Genomic DNA, 26,021 nt, shown 5'->3' on the forward strand with positions numbered 1-26,021 from the left:
ATAAGGGGCTGTAAATGATTGCTTACAACCCGAAAAAAAATCTTCTTGTCCCCTTTTATGCTAAAAGTGGGTCTTGTGAGGTAGCAATAAATGAACATTTTGGCCAAAATGAATTGCCAAATTACAAATACACAAATTACCCAAGATTTTAAATGTCAAAACTGGTTTGGCAATGCCAAATATTATTTTATGAAAAAAAACTGGCTTGTAGCTACACCATACAAACCCCCAACACTTGAAACTGACACTTTGCTTTGAGTATGAATAAGGGTCTAAAACAGTGGGAGTGTGTGTTTGAAGTCTTTGTCCTCTATTTGTGTATGTTGTAGTGAATACAGGGACCTAAAATGTCAACCTGCCAAAAATATTTTCTATAGAAATATAAAAACACATATTTCCCATAAAAGGTTTTCACTCTTTTTTCAGTCTTTTCAGTGCCAATTTATCATTGGAATCATTGTATATATATATATATATATATATATATATATATATATATATATATATATATATATATATATATATACTAGCTGAAAGTACCCGTGCTTCGCTACGGAAGGCAGAACGCTAAGCAATATGGCAATAAGCAGTAAGCACTGAGCAGGACTGGATGATCAGAGATCAGAACGTAACGTCAACAAATAACGTACTACCCCTCTGTAGTACCGATACAGAGCAAACTACTTTGAAATAAATTTTTTTTGTGCATCTAACATCTAATAAGAAACAATGTAGTAAGTTTCATTAGGATCCGTAATGTTATTGCGAAGAATTTACAATGCGTGAGAAATTGCGTTTTTCGCGAGTTAGCCGCGATCCAGGGCGAATTTTTCAAAACCCTTTGTTAGTGAGCACCTAAGACCCAAGAGGAAGGTATGTTCCAAATTTCATTGCAATCCGTTCAGTGATTTTTGAGATTTCGTGATGAGTGAGTGAGTCAGTCAGTGGTATTTGAGCTTTATATATATATATATATATATATATATATATATATATATATATATATATATATATATATATATATATATATATATTAGAGCTGTAAATCGTTTAAAATATTTAATAGCGATTAATTGCATGGTTGTCATGAGTTGACTCGTAATTAATCGCAACTTAATCGCACATTTTAAAGTTTTCAATACTCTAATCAGTATAGGCATGGGCAGATATAAATGCTTTACGCAAATATCTTTTTATTATTACTAAAACCAGACTGAACCAAGAGCATGAAGACAAAATAATCTTGTAAATGTTTTAAAGTAATTATTGCGTTTTAAATTACGCAAATCATCAGGACACCAAACTGAACGTTTGCTATGTTTCCACACAGACGTTTTTAATTGCCGGACAGATTTTGGTGCTTCAATTGGGACCTGACGCATCAGTAAAAGAAATGTTTAATGAATAAAAAAGATTTTTCAGTGAAGTTTTTTTTTTTTATATAAGTAAAGAAAGGACATCATGAATAAATGTGTGTTGCGATGAAGGTTATCATTTCGCCTCTTTTATATTTATTTATTCATATTTGTAATAAGTCTGTTCCATTTCCCCAAGCATTTCATTAACTAGTTACCTAATATACATTGCATTGACCCTGAATATTCACTTACTAAGAGTGAATGAAGTGGGGAAAAAAAATGTGTGCATCCTATTCAAACCTGTATAGACAGATACGATAACTTAATGCATTTTCATTAAACCTTTCTGGCAAATGCGTACATACCCTGTGCCACACCGAGTGCTCCAAAGACCCCGATTCTCATATCTCTAATATGGGCAGGGTAAGTGCTTCCATTGGGATAATCTATTGCATCGTTGGTCCACTCACTCAGCCATAGGTTCTGACCAATGAAGGCTATATTTTGGACGAAGTAAACTGTAATGAACATGGTCGTGAAGCCCCAGCCCAAAGATCTCAGGTATTGCAGATACACGGAGAATTTGACCTTGTGGGGAAGAAAAAACAAGTAAGAGATGAGTCAGAGCAAAAAAATTGCTTTCCAATTGTAAAGTGCAGTCACGACTCCAGTACTTACCTTCCTACAAGTAGAAAAAAAAAAAAAGATTCCGAAGGTTGGATCTGAAGTATTTCTGTCTATTTGCTTACTACTCATATATGGGACTTATACATAGTTTATACATAGTGTATTTTACTGTACTATAATTACAGTCAATTACAATAACATGTTTTTTATATTTGAAAAAAAAACCCCAACATATTCTGGACACAAACACATGGAATTGACCAATTACATATTCCACCATAAAAGTAGAGACTCCAGATAAAAAAAAATAAGTAAGTAACTCAAGTCTTAGGTTCATTTTTAAGGAAATATTAATGTTTAAAATACCTTTCCACTCTCCATTGTTTCCTTTTCTATCAGTCTCTGCCCTTTCTTGGTCTGTTCGGCATCTATTTTAGGTCTCGCCGAGCTGTTTCTTCTTAATTTTATGCTAATGGAAAGGGAAACAAGTTCATTCATGTTAACAAATGTTCGACGCTGCTTTGACTTTGCTCTACAGATTGGTCACATTCCACTTAAAGACAGATGCATGTGTAGACTGAGAAAATAGCAGTGAAAAAAAGAGTTTCTGAGTGAAAGTTTTAAGTGCTTTTAAATACGATGTGTCTGGAGAATGAGGATTCATACGGCATGAGAGTGATGTCCTCTGGAGATAATAAAGCTAGAATATGTTGCTTGGTAATCTCCACAAAGCATTTCACTTCTGCTTTTGTTTTGTTGTATGTGCCGTCCACTTCTGTGTGCCGTCCACACAGAGATCGCTTGTGGCTGTCTTTAATCAGACATAAGTTATTAGGCGCATGTGGATTCGAAACAAACCTGCCGTTGCGCATGGCATGGCGCTGACTGTGACGTAAGCTGTTCTCTCTTTTCAATACGACAGAGACTATATCCTCAGCAGGGCTGTCGGCCTGTGGCTCCTGACTCTCGGGAACAATGTCGATCATCTCAAGGTCTAAAGCTGATTCTGAGAAAAGCAATAAAACCAATGTAACTTCAAGTGGAACCGAACAGAAATAAACAAGGACTTTGTGGAAATTCTGATAGGGACGATTTGAGCATCTTTTCTTTGAAATATTCTGAAAAGTTGGCTGAACACATCACCTGAAATTTCACAACTTGAGGTGAAATACCCTATAAATGTACAGTGATGGATGGATGGATGGATGGATGAATGGATGGATGGATTTTAACTATTAAACTATTAAAAAAAGCTGCAATGGGCTGTCCAGTTTGCCCAGGAACCTAACTTGTCCACCCGCCAGCTATGAATACAGCTATAATAACAAAAGAAAATGACACCTTAAACATTAAACTTACTAACTTACTAAATTATTAATGTCAGGTGCCAGGACTTCTGATTATAATGTTATGAAATGTGAATTTGGGAACAGGAGGCCAAATCTGTCAGAAATCTCAATGGATAAAAACAGAATACAAAGATTTTACCTTTTTGTTCATTTGACTTGTTCTCCTCTTTTGAATATATGTCCAAGAACTCAGAGAAAGCTCCTTTGCTGGCACGTAAACTGTCATATGAGCCAACTTCAGACACCACACCATCTACTAAGACAACTATTTCATCCACATGAGGCAGGAAGCTGATCCCATGAGTTATCAGAATACGAGTCTGCAAAAAATATATATATTTATATTTATTGTCTCAAATAACACTAGCAGGTACAGTTCGACGGCAAATATCTAGTTGTTACAGTGCAGTTCGTAAAATCTCCACTGAACAAAGCTCATTCACATACCTTATTTTTAAGTAGGCCGTTGGGTCCAATCACCCTCTCAAACAGATGCTTTCCCACATGAGCATCAACAGCAGAGAGCGGATCGTCCAACAGGAAAACATCTGCAGAGCTGTAAGCCGCTCGAGCCAAACTCACTCGCTGCTTCTGCCCTCCACTTAGATTGATGCCCTGTGGGTATACAAGGTACTAATTGATTGTCAAGGATTTCTCAATCAGGGGATAATCCATTTTAAAACAATTAGTGGGATTAATTTGATTGTCAACCTGAACTTCTAATTCAGAAAAATGTCATATACTTTATACAACAGTTTGAAAGCCAATCTATTTGCAGTTATAAAATACTATTTTTAGATATATGCCACAAAACAGCCATAGCATGGCTTCCCTAACACAATAGCTCAAAGGACGTTCTTGCACCATGATTAAAAATTCAGGCTTTCAGATTGGTCAATAAAATTTTTGAATGTAATGTCAGCGGCAGCCGCTGCCGCTGCCACTGCTGCTGCCAGACAACACGAGTGCTCGCGGATACAAATGCAGGCAACAGTTTTAATAGGCAGGCAGATATTATGCGCATGCAACAATACAAATCATGCAAAATCGGTTGAACAGGAAAAGAGCAATTATCAAAGATTTTGTGATTACAAGAATGAGAGAACAAATTATTTTATTTTGAGGGTGTGAATGAGACTCCCTAAAATTGCATGTGTGTTCGTATGAGTATGTATAAGTTGTAAAACCAGTGCTCAATATGTATAAGGGAGAGTGAGAGTGGGAAAAAGTGGATGTGTTGGGAATGGGAGCATGTGTGCTCAATTACAATTAAAATTTTAAAATTGTTAAAGAGCAACACGTTGTGCTTTGATAACCAGCCAGAGCTGTTGGGAAATGTTTTGCTCACTCTTGAACTAAATAAGATAGAAAAAAAGCGTACATGGACAAACTCCCCTCTTTTGACAAGTGCATTAGTATAAGCAAATTAATCAACACTGACTGACCAACAAATGGAAAAAACAAAACAAAAAATCTTTTCATTACTTTTTCGCCAATTTCAGTCTGAGCTCCACCAGGAAGTAATTCCAGATCTGGATTTAATGCACAGGCTTCCACTACAGTCTGGAACCTCATCACATCCTCAGTCAAACCAAACAGAATGTTATCCTTTAGCGTGGCGTTCTGAATCCAGGCCTGCTGCGGCACGTATGCAACAGATCCCTGAGGAAAAAGAGTAAAATCAGAACAAACATGACAAAGGAGAAAAGGGTACTGTATACCAGTCCTACAATCCTGCACCAATATTAACATCAACAAATGTTATTTTGAGTGTTAGTTATCAAAAGTTCTACTCTGACATCAAGTCGAAGTGAAACCTGAATGTTTTTTTCGTTTCATGACCTTTTCCAACTTTTTTGTAGTAATTAAGAAGAATGCATGTAATCATTTAAGCTAAAAAGATTTATGGTTAGTAAAAATATAAAAAACTCTGTTCATGATATAGCAAGCAAAACTGTGTCTTTTGATTTGTATATGTCCTAAAGCACACCTGTGCTTTCTGTGGTGTCATAAATTAATGAGACACCTCAAGGTACAAATGTGCCTCGAGGCATAGACAGACTGCGAAGGTGGACATAACATGCATCAGCTCTCCTTTTAAACATTTATGAGCTGAATATCATCAGTGTAATGTGATTCTGTTCTCAATTATATTACAGGAAACCTTGAACTTCATTGCATCAGTGCATTGGTAAATGACTTGATTGAGTGTCCTTCACAAATAGTTTATATGTTTCACTTTTGTTTCATTGGATAATCTCACCTGGTGCAGACTTACTTTAGATCTACAATGGCAAACTTACCTCAGAACTGCTACTTCAGAACTACAGCTGTAGACTTACTTTAAAACTACAGCTGTAGACTTACTTCAGAACTACAGCTGTAGACTTACTTTAGAATTATGGCTGTAGACTTACTTCAGAACTACGGCTGTAGACTTACCTCGGAACTACAGCTGTAGACTTACTTCAGAACTACAGCTGTAGACTTACTTCAGAACTACGGCTGTAGACTTACTTCAGAACTACAGCTGTAGACTTACTTCAGAACTACAGCTGTAGACTTACTTCAGAACTACGGCTGTAGAATTACCTCAGAACTACAGCTGTAGACTTACTTCAGAACTACGGCTGTAGACTTACTTCAGAACTACGGCTGTAGACTTACTTCAGAACTACGGCTATAGACTTACTTTAGAACAACAGCTGTAGACTTACTTCAGAACTACGACTGTAGACTTACTTCAGAACTACAGCTGTAGACTTACTTCAGAACTACAGCTGTAGACTTACTTCAGAACTACAGCTGTAGACTTACTTCAGAACTACGACTGTAGACTTACTTCAGAACTACAGCTGTAGACTTACTTCAGAACTACAGCTGTAGACTTACTTCAGAACTACGGCTATAGACTTACTTCAGAACTACGGCTGTAGACTTACTTTAGAACTACAGCTGTAGACTTACTTCAGAACTACGGCTGTAGACTTACTTATTTATGCTGTCTTTCCTTTTTTTTTTTTTTTTTTTTTAGGTTAAAAACATTTTGGTTCCATTAGATTTGCAGTTGGCCATTGGGTATAATGCTTGTGCTATGCGATGATTTTATTTACACACACACACACACACACACACACACACACACACACACACACACACACACACACACACACACACACACACAGGGTGAATTTATTATGCCACTCCATTGACTCCACTATGTGATTCTGACACATGACCTATGAATTCAGTTTTATGTATAAAAAATCACTTTTATGTATAGCGTTTTCTAATAAAAACAGCAATTTTACATGCAGAACAATAGATTAAAATGATTCAAGTCAGTGGTTCAATCCTGGGCCTTGTAATACTTGATTTTTTTTCTGCTAAATGCCTAGAATTAGGTTGAAGTGACTGAGCTAGAGGAAGGAAATCACTTTGCAGTAGTACTTCAGACACAGGTTTTAGAAAGGCTGATTTATATCAGCATGTAAGAGAAACTCTAATGATTTACAGAGTTACAGGTGATTCTTTTCACGGTTCATTTATAAACTCCTGAGCATCGAGCACTGGGGCATGTAGGTGCTCAATTTAGATAAATGTAAAAAAGATTAAGGTGTCTGATTCCTACAGATCTCCACACTGAGTGGAAGCAGAGTAGTGCACAAATAGCAGTAATTTATCTGCCTCGCTACCTTGATATGAACTGAACCAGAGAGGTTGTGCAGTTCCCCAAGCAGTGCTGAAATCAGAGAGGATTTTCCTGAACCCACTGCACCCACCACAGCCACAAGACGACCTTCCTTGATATCCAGAGATACACTGAGGAAACACAGAGGAATATTATATTTCTTTTACCTTCCAGCCTTCCTACATCACTGTCATATTGTTATCATTTCATATCACTTTGACTGATTTTGAGTGAAATATCAACAGACGGAGTAATCATTTACACCAGTGGAACAGCTTTTTTTTCGGAAACGCACTATATGGACAAAAGTATTCGGACACCTGACCTTTTTCAGACATATGTGATTCAGTTGGAGGCACACAATTGCATAGGATGTCTTTAGATGCAGTAACATAAAATGTTTTGCTCCACTTGAACTAAGAGACGCAAACCTGTTCCAGCATGATGATTCTCTGACCTTTCTAACACCCCCTTGAGGCGAAATTAGCATAAATCTCCACATCCACACTCCAAAATCTACTGGAACATCTTCCCAGGGGAAGAACAGCAAATGGGGACTAAATGTGGAATGGGATGTTCAAAAAGCACATATCAATCTAATGGTCAGGTGTCCACAAACCATTGTAAATACAGTAACTGTAGTCACAATGCATTTGCAATAAGCTTGGTCCTTGAAAGGTGAATATGTACCCGAGCACAAAGACTGCAGTGATTAAACACACACACAAACACACACACACACACACCCACACACCCACACACCCACACACACACACTTGTGTTAGCATGTACTCAACATGTCAAAATAATTGAGCAAACCTAAATGCAGGATGGCAATTAGGCCAACAAATGACTAGTAATTGCTGCAATTTTAAATTACTAGATGCTTCTAGTGCAAATGAACGATCCCGTTTTATGTAAATGTACAGTATGTGAGAAGGCATAAATCATTTTCTGAAGGGGAAAAAAGATTCTTGGCATATTGTATATATTTAGTACCCATTTATACAGTATTCCAGTGGACAATTAGTCAATAAAGCATACTGTTGTTAGTCATATTGTGTGTCACATCTCAGCACCGATTAAAATCTACTATTGTGCTTTGGATTTTTAGCAGAATTTCCCTCATATTGGAAACTAAAGCTACGCGTTTAACAGCTTTAAGCAAAATCAAGGTACCCTGAAATCAATGGAACACCTTTATGACTCACAAGCTTACACAAAGAACAGAAAATATATATACACACTTCTTCAGAGCTGGCTCCGAGTCTATATCCCAGGTAAAAGTGCCATTGTTCACACTTACTGCTGCACCTGGTCAATAAAAAAAAAAAAGCCATATACAATTAGCTTCAATCTTTTAAGTAAAATCTGGCAACCTCAGAGCCATGAACTAAACACAGGTGATTTCGATTATTTAAAAGGTGCTCCATGGAAATTAGCAAGACGTTATGTGCATCATCAGTAACTTTCTTCGAATATGGATTGTTATTTAGAACTTAATCATGAGCACCCTTGTTGTCACTGTGCTGCACTGCCATTGTGTCCAAATCCTCCCCACCAAGAAACTTCTCCAATCTGTTTTTGGATACGGCTGTCTGTAAAAAAAAATATATTTCAGTGTATCTTCTCAAGGGACAATACTATAGAAATTAAACTTGGATATATTTTAGAGTAGTCAATGTGCTTGTATAGCAGCCACTATTGTCTAAATAACTAGCAACGAAAGTCAGGGGTATGCATCCCAATATATATATAGGGATACCTGACTTCTCCAGTGATTTGTGTTTCTTCCTTGAATGGTTACACAAAGTTGGAGACACATTATTGTAGAGGATGTCTTTGGATTCAACAACATTAAGTTTTCCCTGCATTTGAACTACGAGACCCAAACCTAAGCCTCTGCGCACCAACCGTGCTCCATGAAGATCTGCTTTACGTGGATTGAAATGGAAGATCATGAGTGCCCTGCTATAGAGCTCTGACCTCAACCCTACTGCACTGAATGAGCACAAATCTCTACAAGCACACTCAAAAATCTAGTGGAACATCATCCCAGGAGAGTTCAGGTCATTATAAATGCAAATGGGGACTGTGGAATGTCCAAAAAGCTTCTTGGTCAGATGCATTTTTCCATATAGTGTAGTTATTGTTAGTTCTTCTGAATGCTATATATGGTCAATGGACAATAGAAATTTTACAATATAGGTGAGAATAAATATTTGTGTGTGAACAGGGTACCTGTACAATGGAGGAAATCAGCATAGGGAGCATGGCCAGAGGAAATCGCAATATGTTGAAAAGAGAGATGGATGTAAAAGCTTTCTGTGCATCTAAGATATTATCTGGACTGGCAGACACGAAGACAGCAAAGGTCGCCAGGGACACCTACAAAACACACATTTCTCAATAACTCCAACAATCGTAGTCCTTTAAAATTGTCAGGGGATCATGATTATACTAGTATGAACAATGACATGCTAATAAATGATACATAAAACAATAAAAAAAACTCCAGCTAGTCACATTAGTGACTTCTCTATTCAATGGATTCTTCACAAACTCTAATCAAGTTGCATGATATCTAAAGGAACTCACCTGTTTGCAATCAAAATTCTTCTTTCAGATATTAATGTTTCAGCTCAGTATTGCATGTGTGGAATTTTAAATTGTATTTCTGCTTGTGTTTTGATGTGTTTTGACTGTGCATCCTGATTTAGCCTCATCTATTTTGCACCTGAATGTTAACTAATTATCTGGCCATTCTGCCTACCCCACATTTTTGAGTGTCACTTTGACTTTATGTTTGTATGTAACATTGCAACTGCATCCATATTTCGGCATTATGACAGTTTAAGGGGAAAGAAAACCCAAATGTTTTAGAAAACATTGCGGAAATCAGTGTGCTACTTTGTCGTAAATATGACAGAAACAAAAAATAAAATAGTTTCTTAGTTTTTAAGAACAAAAATAAAAATCTATCTAATAATTACAAATAAATAATGCAATTAAAAACTATACCATCAACGATTTTTCTTTGCTTTTCTGCAATATTGTTAACTAAGAGACTGTCTATTTTCAAAAAGAGAAAATAAACACATTCATGTACTGTACATATTGCACTTAATTCTATCATTGTCACTATTACTGTTTTTGTTTTCACCTCATTACATTCCATACAATTTTCCACTTCCCTTTTGCACATCTAAATGTATTTGCACTATTTTTTTAACTCCCACATTTTCATTATCTAATATAATTTTGCATATTTTCTCATTAATATTTAGAATCTAATACACAATTTTCCGAGCCGATCAGATTTACAATTTAATGCAAGTCGTATTCTTTATGTAACTCTATTTGTGACTAATAATAATGTTTAAACTTGAATAAGTGTATGAGTGTGGAACCCATGGCACCTACCAGAGCTGGAGCACAGGAGAAGATAAAGGTGGAAACGGACGAAAGGTAGGCGAACTTCCTCATCACCTTTAACTCCTTCTCTCTAATGTCATTCACCTGAGTTTGGAAAGATGGCTCCCAAGCATAAAGCTTCAGAATCTGCAAAGCAATGGATGAGCAGGTTGGGGGTTGTATGAAGGGTTATAAACAAAAATCAGATATTCTATGAAAGATGAAAAAGAAGGGAAAAAAGGGCAGTTAAAGACAAAGACAAAGGAAATAACTACTAAGGGAGTCTCCAGGCACCAGCACAGCTACAGGTGGGCATAAGAAAAAAGCAGCTCTCAGCTTGACATTTTAATCACCAGGAACATGTTGCTGCAATTTTTCTTTTATTATAATTTTTTTAACTTAGCATATTCATAACGCCGGCGTCTTTCAAACAAGCTGACGCAATACAACCAAATTTGAATTGAAAACATGGCCACTTTTTTAGGTTCAGGGATTGCCGTTATGAATTTCGCTTGAAGGCTCTGAAATATCAAGCTCTCTTAAGGACTGTATAATAGCAGCTTATTCGATTTGGGGTGAAGGAAATTGAATACCTTGATGCCGTTCAAAATTTCAGTCATCATTTTCATGCGCTTGTCTTTAAATTTCATGTTTTTCATCTGAAAATAAAAAGTGATATTGTGAGTGGTTAAAAACAACACAATAGATATTTTTGTTAAGCAAGAAACTAGCTAGGGTGAGCTACAATTATGTGGCTTCTGACCATCTGGGTTAAGGTCTGGTATGGGAGCACAAACTCTATATTATACTACCAAATATCCATCTTGCAATCTGCAAGGCAACCAGTATTGTAGACACCCATTCCTACACCTCTTATGGAAACTTTACCATCCTGCCATCTGGCAAAAGTTACCAGAGCATGCCACCTTCACCTCTATCTCCCACAGCTTCTTCCCACAAGCAGTCTGAACATTCTTTTGCCTCCTAACACACTGCACAGTTTACATAGGATTTGCATACAGTTTACATACATACATATAATTTACATACAGTTTACAGTACATGCAATTTGTCCATCCCATGTAGTTACATCGATCTACCATAGCATTAAAACCACTTGCACGTAATGCTAATAATATTGATTATTCATTACAGTGTAGCACCTGCCAAGTGTTGAGATATATATTATATAACAAGAGAACATCAGTTCTCAAATTTGATGTGTTGGAAGAGGACAAAGTGTAAGAATCTACATTCTTATATTACACATCAAGGGCCAAATTGTGGTGGATAAATGACTGGATCAGAGAATCTTATGTACGACAGGTGGGTCAATCCCATTATTTTGTGGCTGGTACAAGGTCATAGGTGTAAGTTTATTGTTGCATGTGGGGGGCATGAGGGGCCTGTCTGGTGTGATGCTATTGCTAAAATAAACTTCATTCTGACTTTCGAAACCTGTATGAAATCACAATGTACCACAAATCTCTGTGTATGAGGCTGCATAGCCACAAACCGATCAAAGTGCCCAATCCAATATCAAACAATCAATACAATATAATGCAGGTGGTTTTAATTTTACGGCCGGTCGGTGTATTGTCGGTGTGGTGCATATTACACTTTTTTCGCACTGTTGCATATGTTTACTTATTGTAGTCCTGTGTACTGTACTGTTACTTTGAAATTTTTAGAGCAGTTAAAAGAGAGATGTATAATACCAAAAAATTAGAGGAATAACAGTGTAAATCCTACAGGACCATGCTTGACATGAATATAGTGTGTAAGTAACATAAGTAACTCATTTGTCTCTGTACTTCAGCACATTGGATTTGAATCAGGACAACAGGTTCATGTGCAAAATGAGACAGTTCATGTAATTTAATTTCTCAGAATATATTTTCCTCGCTTAACAACACACCAGCTGTGGATGACGCGATTAGAATAAACACTGGACATTTTAGACCTTCTCTTGTGCATAAATTAATTTCCACTAGCTGAGCAAGAAACTTATTCAATTAATTTTGTCCTTCTTCACATTAATATAAATTTAAAGGTCCATTCAATTCCGTTGTGTTCGGATCAGAAGTGAATGACGTGTTGTTTTTATTTGTCTGAGTCAAATAAGGATGTCGTTAATAAATGTGTGTTGCGTTAAAGGTTTTGATTTTTTGCTGCATTCATAAAATTACTGACGTTAAACAAATAAAATACATATAAAACATAAAATATTTATACAAAATATTTAAAAAAATATATACAGGGTCATAACAATAAAACATTATGGATTCAATACAAAACAAGGAGCTTATACATAATGTATTTATAATCTTTTATAGGACATGCCAAATGACAAAAAAAAATATCTGAATTTTTGAAAAGTTGTCAGCAATGCAATAATTTGAGACAGAATTATTCCCAAAAGAAAAATTAAATACCTGGTAAGTTTTGGATTTGGTGGCCAGAAGCCCATTCACAGGAACCATAAGCAGCATCACCAAGAGACCAGCGAGAACAGAAGGCCCCAGTTCAATCCACAGAAATGCTATAGACAATATAATCTGCAGTGGGCACGACCACAACAGGTGGACAAAGTTGGTGACATCATTGAAGCGCTGAGCATCGGCTGACATCAGATTGACCGTTTCCCCTACTGTGGACTCTTTCCTTGCATTGTTAGACATGACCAGTGCCTGCAAGAGCGAGAGTCAAGTTTAAGGTTTAAGACATGGGATTGGTTAAGAAATTGAATTTAATTTTCTTCTGAAAAAGTGGCAAAATTATATTGTACTAATAATGGGCTGTATTCAGGGTTCAACCGAATCAAAATTCAAAAATTGTGTTAGTAATTATGCAGAGAACATTAGCTTTTTAAGTGTTTTCTGTTCAGATTATATAAACGGCCGCTTGTCGTTTAAGGTTCCAGCATTGCTAAATTATTTGTTACTACTGTAGAAGTGTCTGAGACTGATTTTTTTTTCCTTGAAGCCACTCTCCAAAGAACAAAGTTATAAAAAGTATGGACTGAAGGTAAAAAAACGTAACATGAAAAAAAGGATATTTAATAAAAGAACATTATGACAGTATAAATAAGAATATTTTATTTCATTTTAGGTCATTAATCCTGAAATGCAGTTTAATTAAATATGCCTTCCACCATCATTTTTTTAAGCAACTTATATAATTAGCACTTGATCCAGCACATTGTATAAATTGTATAATATGCTATTATTTATTTTATATAATTAAAATTTGAGTTTTGTTTTTTCTTATCATTATAATGTTTTCAATTCTGATTTGTTGAATTAATACAATTATGCCTGTATGTTCTTATTTATTTAATGGACTTTCCTGAAAAGAAAATGTGTCTGTTTTTAAAGCTTGCTTTAAGTTAATTTCCAGTTATTGGAAAGTTTTTTAATAATAAAAAGGTGTGGATTTTGTGTGGTTAAAGTGTGTTTGAAGGAAAACACCTTCAAATAATAATGACTACTAAATAATTATTATTGGTCTATTTATGCATTTAAAATCAGCCTCAAATGAAAAATCTTTGGTGTATTTACAGCACAAAACATGCATTTTATCTTGACATATTGTGGGTTCTTTAAACTGGCAGTGACTCAAGTTTTAATAATTCTTCTTGCAAAAGAAAAATAATTACTTCAACATCAGATTTGCACTGGACTGAGACACCATCTTCTGTGTTACTTTAGAATTAAGCTTAAGTAAGACTTCATTAATTAGTTCTGAGGTCTGGAAACGCACATTAGATTACTAGCCACTAACCTTAATATACTGTATATTCCTAATATAATTTATTCATAAACAAATGAACTATCAATTAGGAATCTATGCTTTTAAATTAATAAAAAATGAGTAAATAAACAAAAAAAATAAAAAAAACCCACTTTAAACAGTAAAGAACAAAATATTTTTTCTAATGCAATCAGAAAATTGTTTTGCATAATGTTTCAATTTTGTCGTAATGGAGTTTAATTAATTCGAGAAAGTAATGAGACTGCTACATTTTTTTCGTGACAGACTTTGGGTAATGCTTATTAAAATACACATTAGTTCGATCATTTAATTTTTTTATTTGCATTGCAAAAATTGTCCAGGGCACCAATCCACCGAAACACACAGTTTCAAGTCATCATTCATGAAGACAAACTGAAATGTGATATATATAAAAAAATAATAGAAATATATATATTTAAAAAATTTTACCTTCTTATAGACAACTGCCATTATAGCCGTGCGTACTTTCATTCCCAGAGCGAAACAGCGCTGAAAATACTGTTGGAGGAACAAGGACTGAAGAATTGCCACAATCAAGAGTAGTACAGCGTAAACATAACCCCACCAAGTGTGAATGGATTTGTCCTGAGTGAAGGATATCATGACCCTAACAAAAAAAACAAAGAGTATTCTATTAGTCCCAAAGAGAATGTAATCTTCTCTTTTCATGGAAAGCTGGAGACAAAGTGCAGGGTCAGTCATGGTCAAGGGTCTTTCTCCAAGGCTTGAACCGCCAACCTTCTGATCAGTACCCCAAAGCCTTAACCACTGAACCACTATTGAACATCTATTAAACATTTTTAGAATGAATTGGAACACTGACAGCCCCCTTGGAACCTTCACCCTACAATACATTAGTACCTGACTTTACTAACACCCTTGTGGCTGAATGATCACAAATCTCCACAAACAAACTCCAAAATCTAGTGGAAACAGCAAATAGGGACTAAATGTTGAATGGGAAACGTAACAAGCATATTTAAATGCTGGAAAAGTCATATATGCTTATATGGATTCTAGAACATCTAGAAATAAAAAAAATTGAGTACTGAATCTGCATGTGAGTGTCACAAAATAATGGCCTATAAAATGAAAGCCTTATGTCTACGATCCATCAGAAAATTAAATGACTCACTTGAGCAGCTGTGGACTCACAAATGAAAACAGGTCTTGTAACAGTTTAAAGAGAGCAGACTCCAGAAGAATCCATTTAAAGGTTTTCATAATGGTGAGCACCAGCCAGGAGTCAGGATAATTTGAACCATTGTCCTTTTTTTGCTTCTTTTTCTTCTTCTTTTCTGCCTCTGCTCCTTTCTCCTCCTAATCACAAAAAGCAAAACTGGAGGTTAAATAAAGATGAACAATTTTTATTTTTATCTGAGACAATTTTTCAGACCAGCCGTAACAATAAAACAAGCTTCTTAAGCCATTCAAATTAGCATTCATGAGGCTTTTCAAGTCTGCTCAAACAAACCTGACAGGTTTACTTGCCATGCCTGTAATTATATTAAGAATTGTGAATTGTCCTGGTAATCACTCTGCAAGCTTGTTTTATTATCATATGCCTACACCTGTCCTGCTATATACAGGTATTGTGTACGCTTAGTTTTATTGACAAAGCAAATTTCTCGAAAGAAAATTGTTGTCTAGACTGTAAGTCTGTTTAATTGTGTTTACAATTTCCACCAATAACCAGTCAGAATAGAGGCGATTATCTATGCACTTAAACCAGAATCAGAACAATCCCATGTAGAGCAGTTATCTAAATTTCATTTTGCTAACATTTGATAACAATCCTTTTCTAACATATACTGCATTCACAATTCATTACATCATATTTTTGTTTATATTATAAATTATATTAACAGATTAATTATACTACTGCGTTGGTGAATTATTAAAAGTGTAACATTAATCATATTTTTATTAATATATAATAATAATAATAATAATAATAATAATAATAATAATAATAATAATAATAATAATAATAATAATAATAATAGCAGGTGCACTAGTAATAAAAGATGTAGTTATTAAGGTAATAGAAGTAGAAGTAGTAATAGCACCACTACTAATAGTGATAGAAGTAATAGAAGCAGTAGTAATAGAAGTACTAATTGTACTACTAACAATACTACTATTAAAATTGTATAGAGGCAATAAGTGATACTAGTAGTAGTTGTTGAATTAGTAGTAGTAACAGTAGTAGAATTATTTATAGTACTACTAGTACTATTACAAGTATTAGAAGTAATAGTAGTAACAGTAGAAATAGTACTACTGATAGCAGTCATAAAAAGAGTAGTAGTAGTACTACTAGTAGTGATAAAATACTAAAAGTAAAATTGGTAGTATAAATAGTAACAGTAGCAGTATTAATGCATGTATTAGAAGTAATAGTAGTAGTTAAAATGGTTGTAGAATTTGTAATAGTAATAGAAGTAATAGAAGAAGTACAAGTAGAATAACTAGTAGTAGTAGTAGTAGTAGTAGTAGTAGTAGTAGTAGTAGTAGTAGTAGTAGTAGTAGTAGTATTGATTGTACTACTACTACTAATATTCCTATTAAGAAAAACACTAGATTGAAGTAATAGAATTAATACTAGTAGTTGTTGTGGAATTAGTAGTAGTAACCGTAGTAGAAGCAGTAGTAATCGAAGTATTAATATTATTACTAATACTATTACCAGTATTAGAAGTAATAGTAGTAGTAATATTAGAAATAGTACTACTGATAGCAGCCATAGACATAGTACTAGTGAAGTGATGTGAAGTAATAGTAGTAGTAATATTAGAAATAGTACTACTGATAGCAGCCATAGACATAGTACTAGTGAAGTGATGTGAAGTAATAGTAGTAGTAAAAGTAGTTGTAGAATTTGTAGTAATAATAGTAGAAGTAGAAAAAGTAATAGTAGTAGTAATAGTAGTAGTAGTAGTAGTAATAGTAGGAGTAACAGAAGTAGTAGAAGAAGTAGAAGTAGTAGTTTTAGTAGTAATAGTAGGAGTAGTAGGAGTAGTAGTAGTAGTAGTAATATTAGGAGTAGAAGTAGTCGGAACAGAACTAATAAGACAAATCCTTTACCATAACCAGGATATCCTGACTGATACCTTTAGCCAGGCCATTTTGCTCACAATCAGACTTTAGTGTAGATTTTTTTTTCTTGACTAGTTTCTTCTGTAGCCTTTGGCGTGCTTTCCATAGTTCTTCTTTCATGATCTCCTCAAACTTATGGGTGATATATCCTGTGCTATCCTTCTCATTCAACTCCCACATATCCTCCTGCTCCAGCGGTCTTTTATAGCCGTTGAAGACCATCCTTAAATGGAAAGATAATACATGTTTTATCATGATATTTAATGTGTTTCAGCAGAGTGTGAACTTATAGGAAAAACTTATTGATGTTATATGAATCAGAAAGTAAAAAAAAAAAAGATTGTGGCTATATGTGTCCGAGGCCATCTGTTGTTGTGCAGAGAAAAGCATGCAAAGAAAAAGATGTATTAGAAAAGAAATAAAGCAGAAGGCAACAGAATCTTACCAGTTAAACCAGTTGAAGGTGATTCTGCTAAGAAATGCAGCACCAGTTTCAGGGTTCTGCAGGAGCCAAAACCAAAATATAAATTGATTGATTAATCAAGTCTGTAATAAATTTAATATATATATATATATATATATATATATATATATATATATATATATATATATATATATATATATATATATATATATATATATATATATATATATATACACCTCGATTGTTTGCAACTTTTTTATTTAGAACATGACTAGTTTGTACTAATAAATGACATAATAGTAAAAATAGTTTTTTTTACTACATAGTAGTAAAAAAAAAACATTCATGACATATGTGGTTCTTTACCACAAAACTGGAAACACACAATTGTATAGAACACAACACCCTCCAAAATCTAGTGGAACATCACCACTGAAGATTTTTATATAGTGTTAACATGGATCTACCTTCTTTGTCCTTTTCTTAAGGTCAGGTGGAACATCAGCAATGGCTGATAAAACCAAAGCGACCAGCTGAAATCCATATGCTATGTAGAAAAGGCAAAACCTAGGAAGATCTGATATGTTCTCCTGAAAGTATAAAAAAAAAAGTATTTAACCATGACAAATTCTTTTAAAAATTAATCTTTTATTATTTAAGCAATTTAGGAATATGTATCTGTAACTGTTTCTGCTTTGTTTCTATTTGAGCTATGTGTTGGACTTGTATTACACATTTTTTGATCACACCTTCAAAAAGCATCGATTTACATTACCTGTTGTAATGCATCTCTTAGAATTGTCTGGAAAGGAAAGGTATCACAGATGACCAACAGCAGCCAGAACAGGAAAAGGCTTCCAGAATCGACAGCTCTCTCCTTGCGTCGTAAAGCTTCCTGCATGAACATCACCAAAACCTGCAAATCGAAAATGTGCATAATGAGAGCACACACTTCACATATACATATATATATATTACAGGTAATGTATTCAGGGACAGATATTACAGATAGATCGCTTTATTCATCCCAGAGGGAAATCGACATAAGCACAGACAGTTACAGATATATTCAATCAAATTTTACACTGTAAATACAACCAAAGGAGACGACTTCAACATCATGCTCAAGATGTTCTCGCGATACAATTACGTCGTGGGAAAAGGGTTTTGTACATTGTGATCACGAGAAAATTAAGTCTTAATAATGTGAAAACAACATCTGTTATGTCGAGATGAAAAGAAAATTAGGTTGCGATCACGAGAAAGAAAAAATATTATACTGGATGACCGCTTAGGACATCTGTAAAATACCTTATAATGTCTTGAAGTTATTTAACTATCAATGAATACACCTAGCAGTAAAAAAGAAGAAATATTCCTATAAATGGATTTCAAAGATTTTAAGTCTTACCCAAGAGACTCCAAACAGCACCGGATTAACGTAAAGCACAGCCGGATTTGTTTTAATGACTGAGTCATTTGTCGGTCTGTAATCTTCAGCAAGTGTGACAGCAAGTCCAGCGATAGCTGTCAGTACCAGAAGTCCTGCCACAATCTGATGGAATAATGGAATTAGTTTAGTTCATTTGGTAGAAAGGAAAGTGCCAAGTATGTCCACCAAAAATCTATAGGAAATGTAATAAATTCTTCTCAATGCGTTAGAGTAAATTGCTGGATGGTTTGTAGCTGCACGGACCAAAGAGTGAAGTACAAATTGTCAAAAAAAAGTCATGTCTTTGTATACTGATTTCTGACTTCCTTTTACTTCTGAGCAATGGTAATATTATTAATAAGATTCTGGACAGGCGTGTACACTTTTGATATTCTGGCTGACCAAAATCATTTGAATTCACTGTGAAGAAGTTATTATGCATCAGTAGACTGGGGACCCATCTGGCCTGTGCGCAAACTATAGTCTCTGTGGAGGCACTACTGACACTCATTCATATGAATAGGTTTAATAAGCTTGAAAACGCCTACCTGCTTGCAGATGTAGAGCTTGGAGAAGGGAATCTTGGGAGCTTTTTTCTTGAAAAGTCTGGCCAAGTGAAAAGGAGCACAAAGCCACAGGAATCCCAGCGGCACCCATACCAACACTGTTCTCTCCAAACACACTGGCAAATCTGGATCGGTACGATTCAGGTATGAGGCATTCTGAAATAGGAATAGATACTCATGTGAATGAATTTATTCTCAAATTACACTCAAATTTTAGAAATTTTTTATAAAAAATAACTGATTTTGTTGACTTTTCCTATTGTCACATTCACTGGAAAACCAACACACCATGAGTCCTGAATTTCTTTATGTATATGTATATGTATATGTATATGTATATGTATATGTATATGTATATGTATATGTATATATAATCCTGAATACTATATGGATTTAAGCATCTGGACACCTGACTTTTTCATTTGTGGTTCCTCCTTTAACTGTTACCACAAAGTTGGAGACAAACAACTGTATAAAACATCTTTGGATGCACTAGAATTAGATTTTTCCCTCACTTAAACTAGAAGACCCAAACTGTTCCAGCATGATATGGGATGAATTGGAAGACTGAAGGCCACCTCACGCAACATCAGTACCTGTACCCTTATGTCTGAATTAGAGCAAATCTCCACAAGCACCTGGAATGTTATGTTCAAAAATGAAATATGACTTTTATGTGTCCACAAACTTTGTTTTATTCCAAATAGTGTATATACAAGAAGGCAACATGGTGCCATGAATAATAATGCTGAATAATAGTTTAATCTATAACTATATCCAGAAAACAATAACAAATAAAGTTTACACAACCCATGCCATTGTACACAATGTTATTCATAAAATGCATTGCACTTTATAACAGCCACCAATATTAATCATTATGAACATATTATATATGTCATATTTATTACTTCCTGTAGGCTTCCTTGTGGCATCAGTGACATTAGTTGGTTTAGTCTAGACTACACTAGTCTAGTCTAGACTGCAAAACTCAAATCCCAGCTTTACTAAGCAGCCAAAAAACCTTTAACTGTAATCATGTGAGAAAACCTTTGTATTAAAGCATCACCCGAATCAAACCCACAGTACTTAAACTATGAGTCATTTGTGCAGTTAAAGTTATTATAAGTAACTATCAAAGTAATACATAAGGTATTATGTGTTTTAAATAATCCTTCAGGCAAAATGCAGAATCCCTCCAGAATTATTGGCACCCTTTATTGAAAAAAAAAAAAAGACGCCAAAAATGTTTGTATATGTTTGTGGGGTTATAAATATGAGGTTACATCCATTTGGCATAAAATCCATTCATTAACCAAGCACACACACACACACACACAAACACTTGTCACCCTACACATTGACAAAGATGGCAAAGGAACTTAAGGACGTTTTTGAGATCAAACTTTTAAATGTTACTTTTAAAGCAAAATAAACAGCTTACAAGGAATTCAGCACCTTGGCATTGGTGTATTATGGTCAAAATCAATCCTTGATCAGTTTTATTTTTCCTTATGAAAAGCACACTGAATAACCTCTATGTACATGCCTATGCACTTAATCAAATTTTTGCTAAAAAAAAAAAGTGATTTCAAGCGGGAAAAGGACCCAAAACCCCACTGTAATGTGCTTGTAAATAAGTAATGCCTTTACTCTCTGACATTAGGTCTTACATCTTTTGCCTCGTGTCCTGGCTCTATGTAATCATTTGTGCAATCATTTCTGGCAGCACAGGTCATTTGTTGAACTTTCTGTTCTTGGTGCACTGTATGACTGATATAACATTTAATGTTGCACACTGGCACCAAACCAAAACCAATTCCTGTAAACACAACTTATATGCAGTAAAATGTTTCTTAATCCAGCATTTAGAGGAGCAGGAAAGTCAGAGGATCTTAAAGATTGTGAAGATTACAATATTTCATTATGAATTCTGCTTTAGGCATTGCCATAGGTACAGCTTTTTAGAGGAGGATGAGCCAAATATCCTTGTATCAATGCAGAACTGGTGAAAGAAAATGTGTTTGTCAATGCAGCATTTCTCCCTGATTAATTACAACAAATTATTTAAGATCCAAATTGGATTTTTTATATGTAGCGTACAATATTTTCCATTAAGGAATGTGTCAGTGTGTCCATAATTGTTTCCAACTTTGTTGGACTTTACAGGAAAAGACTTCACTGCTTAGTTATTTAAATACTAATTGTAGGGGTGCTGATTATTTTGAAAACATTAAATAATCTAATTAATCTTTAAAATAAGTAACTAACTAACAAATAAAACGAAATTAAAAGTACAAAAAAACTTAGATATAACAGTATATCAATGTATCTATGTATATGTTATATTATATATATGTATATAAATATATAAATATATAATTTTTTGATTTTTTGATTATTTTTATTGAGTGCTTATAATTCTGGGAGGGCACTCTATATAGCAAACTTTGCTTTTAATTACTACACTTTATCACTTTCATTTTAAAGTAAGTGACCGGGAAAGGTTAAGGATTGAATATTAAAGATATGTAGCATAAATTAGCAAATTTAAAGGTGCCTTTTTTGTACCATGTGATTTGCAAGATTTCATAGCACACTAAACCAGCAAACTCATAGTCCAAAGGTACTTTAATGTGCAAATCACGATTATCTGCGTAATACAGCTCCAGCATGGTCTTTCGTTTTATACGTTAATTGTCAACACGATAGTAAACACTTTATGAGTGAGCATAATATACACACACTATATCAATGTATTTGGACACCTGACATAAATGTTACCACAAAGTTGGATGCACACAACTCTATAGGATGTCTTTGGATGTGGCATTACATTTTCCTTTCACTTGAACTATGAGACCCATAACTGTTCCAGCATATTACAAACTTATTACTTATTATTGAACACTATTAAATGATCAAAACATCTTTGGGATGAATTGGAAAGCTGACTACACCCCAGGCCTCCTCACCTCAGCTCCATCAGTACCTGACTTTACTAACACACTTGTAGCTGAATGAACACAAATATCCACAATCACACTTCAAAATCTACTCAAAGATCTTACAACAGAAACTGAGCTTATTTTTAACAGTAAACGGGGATCAATGTGAATTCAGGTGTTCAAATAGAACATGCAACTCTTATGTGTGCACAAACTTTTGTCCATATAGTGATGTTAAAGTAAAGCCATGTTAGGGGTTTTGAAAATGAACTACCAAAAATACTTCAATATTTTTTCAAATACATTCTGAGGAAAAAAAAGTTACTATAATAATATGAATATACAGTTTACGAATTTTTTTTTTTATTTTCCACTAAAGCATATATTTTCAGAATTTCATTAGAATTTTGTGGCTTATTATAATTATAATTCAAATGCAGCATCTTGGTTTAATTTATTTTTATATAATGCAAAAACCTGCAGTTTAAACAGGGTTGTGCAGACTTTGTGTATGCCTATCAGCAGCACATATTACAGGTTTAAACAAAAAAAAGGGTTTTTACATTACTTTTGCTATTACTATTACTTCTACAAGTAACTATGCACCTGAGTGCTGTTTGAGCACCACGCGCGATTTGTAGTGTATGTCTTCATCGCACACTAAAATGTAAAGTCATGGTCCAAAGATAGCCGATGAAGCAAAGATTATCTACACAGCATGGCTCCTGCATAGTCATTCATAATTATCATCATGACTGAAAATAGAACATCAGCAAACATCACTTGTTGATTATTAACATTCGGTTTTATGTTTATATAATACATCATTTTGAAAACATTCCAATAAAGAACTGATAAAGAAAAGTCTTCCTATTAGTGGGGTTTAAATAATAAATGGCAACTTATATTATATGTAAGTTTTTTTGCTCAGTATTTAGACATAAACAGACTGAAATATATGTGTGTGTGTGTGTGTGTGTGTGTGTGTGTGTGTGTGTGTGTGTGTGTGTGTGTGTGTGTGTGTGTATTTACCACAAATATTAGAGGGTTAATATTAAGTTGGTAATTAGGAAACATATAAATACTATTTAAATAATAATGGATTATTATACCAATTTAATCACCTGACATTGTATATATACAAGATATAACTAGTAGGTCAAGTGCTATTAAAAAAAAAGAAATAGCAGTTTATAACTTACCCAAAAAGCTGACCCACAGTACTCATCCAGAGCAGCGGACATATTTTCACCACTCTCACCAGTACCAATCAGTTCGAATGGCGGTGATGCTCTCTGTAAGCAGCAAATAGATATTAATCTCCGATCCTGATTTCAACAGATTCCCAGACATAAACTTCTAAAAGACCTTTCACGATGGTTTGTGGTTTTAAGCCTAGATTCTGTTAATGCTTAACTTTGTTGTAACTTTTGAGCTAGTTACTTCTTATCAGCCATAAAGCAAAAAAAAAAAAAATCACAGGACTACAATTGACCGATCAAGTTATTGCTTACCTTTATCTCTCCGTCAAGTAATCAGTGAATACTGAAGTGCAATTATTTATTCACTCTGGCATCTGTGTCATGATTACAGAAGAAACTATTTTCTCTGCTTCTGGTTCTGGTAAAAACATAAAGGCAATGAACCCTGTACAGAGGAGCATGTCGTGAGTGATGGTAGCTCAGAGGTTTAAAGTTCAAAAAGGATGTTTGCTTGATAGAAAGCGGGAGCAAGTGTGCGTGTGAGAGAAAGAGAGAGAGAGAGAGAGAGGAAGAGGGAAAATAGAGAGAGAGAGAGAGAGAGAGAGAGAGAGAGAGAGAGAGAGAGAGAGAGAGAGAGAGAGAGAGAAAGAGAGAGAGAGAGAGAGAGGAAGAGGGAAAATAGAGAGAGAGAAAAGAGAGAGAGAGAGAGAGAGAGAGAGAGAGAGAGAGAGAGAGAGAGAGAGAGAGAGAGAGAGAGAGAGAGAGAGAGAGAGGGAGGGGGGGATGTTTATTATTCACTTCCTCTCTAGAGCTCTCTTCAACATCAGGCCACAGTGCTTTGGGGCTTTGGGTGGGAGACTTCCTCACTTATTGTTAACTAAACATAACGCTGTTTTCCTTCAGAAAGTTTTCTTTATCAAGACTTAAAGATGATCAAAATTTCGGTTTTCTTTCCACTCATTAGCTACATTAGCATCTGCTACATTATACCCTTTTTATTCACACGGATATCTATAAACCTGGAATTTGCTCATGAATAATTTCCTCAATATCGTTGAGAATGACTCAGCTTCAGGTACATAAGATCATGTTATGAAAAACCTTCCCTGTGTTCTAACTGAGTCATTGCCAAACAAAATATAGTACTTTTCAAAAGTAGCAGAATGACAAAGCCAACTCTTTGTTCTTACTAGAGAATAAAGTCATTTGAGACTGAGCTGAGACAATGAATACGAGACAATACATCTAAATTTCTCTTCCATTTACAAGCATTTACATATAAATGTGTTAAATACCTAACATCTGGTTTAAACCTGAACATTTAAAAGTGATCAGACATATTGGAACAGGTGTCTGACATGTGCTTCTTGTTGCCCAGAATATGAATTTAAAGTGCATTATTTCAAATACATTACAAACACCATTGGATGGTGTTGAATTATCCGCCTCATGGAATGCACAAAGGCACAATAATAAACACCTGTTTTCACCTGATTATTCATACCGTTCTCATCAAATCTACCCAGTGTGTGTGGTTACAGTGGCCTGGGGCCCAAGGCACCATCCAGTGATGTTTGTAATGTATTTTAAATAGTGCACTTTTAATTCATATTTTTATGTAATGTTATGTATGTGTTTATTTACTAAAAAGTGAATAGAGTTGTGGTCAATATAGCTTTAGGTTTGAGGTTGAGGACTCTTGGGCCCTTGTGCAAGGCCCTTAACCCTCTGTGCTCTAGGGGCGCCGTATCATGGCAGACAATGCGCTCTGACCCCAGCTTTCGAGCAGTTGGGATATTCGAAAGAACAAATTTCCCTGTCCTGTAGTGTATATGTGACAAATGAAGGCTATTCTATTCTATTCTATTCTATTCTATTCTATTCTATTCTATTCTATTCTATTCTATTCTAAACCTGCCACCTGCTACCTATTACTTCTCTCACAAGCCTTTAGACTCTCAACAATGTAGTTATATAATGATGTGTGGGCAATAAATAAGTAGTATATTAAATAAAACAAATTAAATCTGATTATCTTTTAAGCTATCAAAAAGAAATGTTATTTAGTGGGTGAAGCACAGTAACATTGATATTTTGTCCTTGTTTGAAAGGACTT

At 34.7% G+C, this 26,021-nt stretch overlaps 1 protein-coding gene across 1 annotated transcript in view; it reads right to left on the reverse strand.

The window, feature by feature from the left end:
• The window catches only part of abcc2 (ATP binding cassette subfamily C member 2), a 39,580-nt gene extending 15,170 nt beyond the window's left edge, over nucleotides 1-24,410 (reverse strand). Inside the window, exons 1-23 of the mRNA XM_083532668.1 lie at nucleotides 24,218-24,410; nucleotides 23,906-23,998; nucleotides 19,738-19,911; nucleotides 19,169-19,312; nucleotides 18,533-18,673; nucleotides 18,225-18,347; nucleotides 17,779-17,834; nucleotides 17,322-17,556; nucleotides 15,370-15,554; nucleotides 14,664-14,841; nucleotides 12,875-13,129; nucleotides 11,033-11,098; nucleotides 10,449-10,586; nucleotides 9,267-9,413; nucleotides 8,539-8,623; nucleotides 8,273-8,339; nucleotides 7,030-7,156; nucleotides 4,820-4,996; nucleotides 3,782-3,949; nucleotides 3,474-3,654; nucleotides 2,844-2,991; nucleotides 2,352-2,454; nucleotides 1,724-1,946 (exon numbers count right to left, since the gene is read on the reverse strand). Of these exons, the coding sequence (XP_083388794.1) occupies nucleotides 1,724-1,946; nucleotides 2,352-2,454; nucleotides 2,844-2,991; nucleotides 3,474-3,654; nucleotides 3,782-3,949; nucleotides 4,820-4,996; nucleotides 7,030-7,156; nucleotides 8,273-8,339; nucleotides 8,539-8,623; nucleotides 9,267-9,413; nucleotides 10,449-10,586; nucleotides 11,033-11,098; nucleotides 12,875-13,129; nucleotides 14,664-14,841; nucleotides 15,370-15,554; nucleotides 17,322-17,556; nucleotides 17,779-17,834; nucleotides 18,225-18,347; nucleotides 18,533-18,673; nucleotides 19,169-19,312; nucleotides 19,738-19,911; nucleotides 23,906-23,947 (3,163 nt within the window). The 5' untranslated portion in view covers nucleotides 23,948-23,998; nucleotides 24,218-24,410. The remainder of the gene's footprint in view (nucleotides 1-1,723; nucleotides 1,947-2,351; nucleotides 2,455-2,843; nucleotides 2,992-3,473; nucleotides 3,655-3,781; nucleotides 3,950-4,819; nucleotides 4,997-7,029; nucleotides 7,157-8,272; nucleotides 8,340-8,538; nucleotides 8,624-9,266; nucleotides 9,414-10,448; nucleotides 10,587-11,032; nucleotides 11,099-12,874; nucleotides 13,130-14,663; nucleotides 14,842-15,369; nucleotides 15,555-17,321; nucleotides 17,557-17,778; nucleotides 17,835-18,224; nucleotides 18,348-18,532; nucleotides 18,674-19,168; nucleotides 19,313-19,737; nucleotides 19,912-23,905; nucleotides 23,999-24,217) is intronic.
• Between the last annotated feature and the right edge of the window lie 1,611 nt (nucleotides 24,411-26,021).

The sequence above is a fragment of the Silurus aristotelis genome, assembly GCF_946808225.1.
Source record: "Silurus aristotelis genome assembly, chromosome: 27".
NCBI classification, from domain to species: Eukaryota; Metazoa; Chordata; class Actinopteri; order Siluriformes; family Siluridae; genus Silurus; species Silurus aristotelis.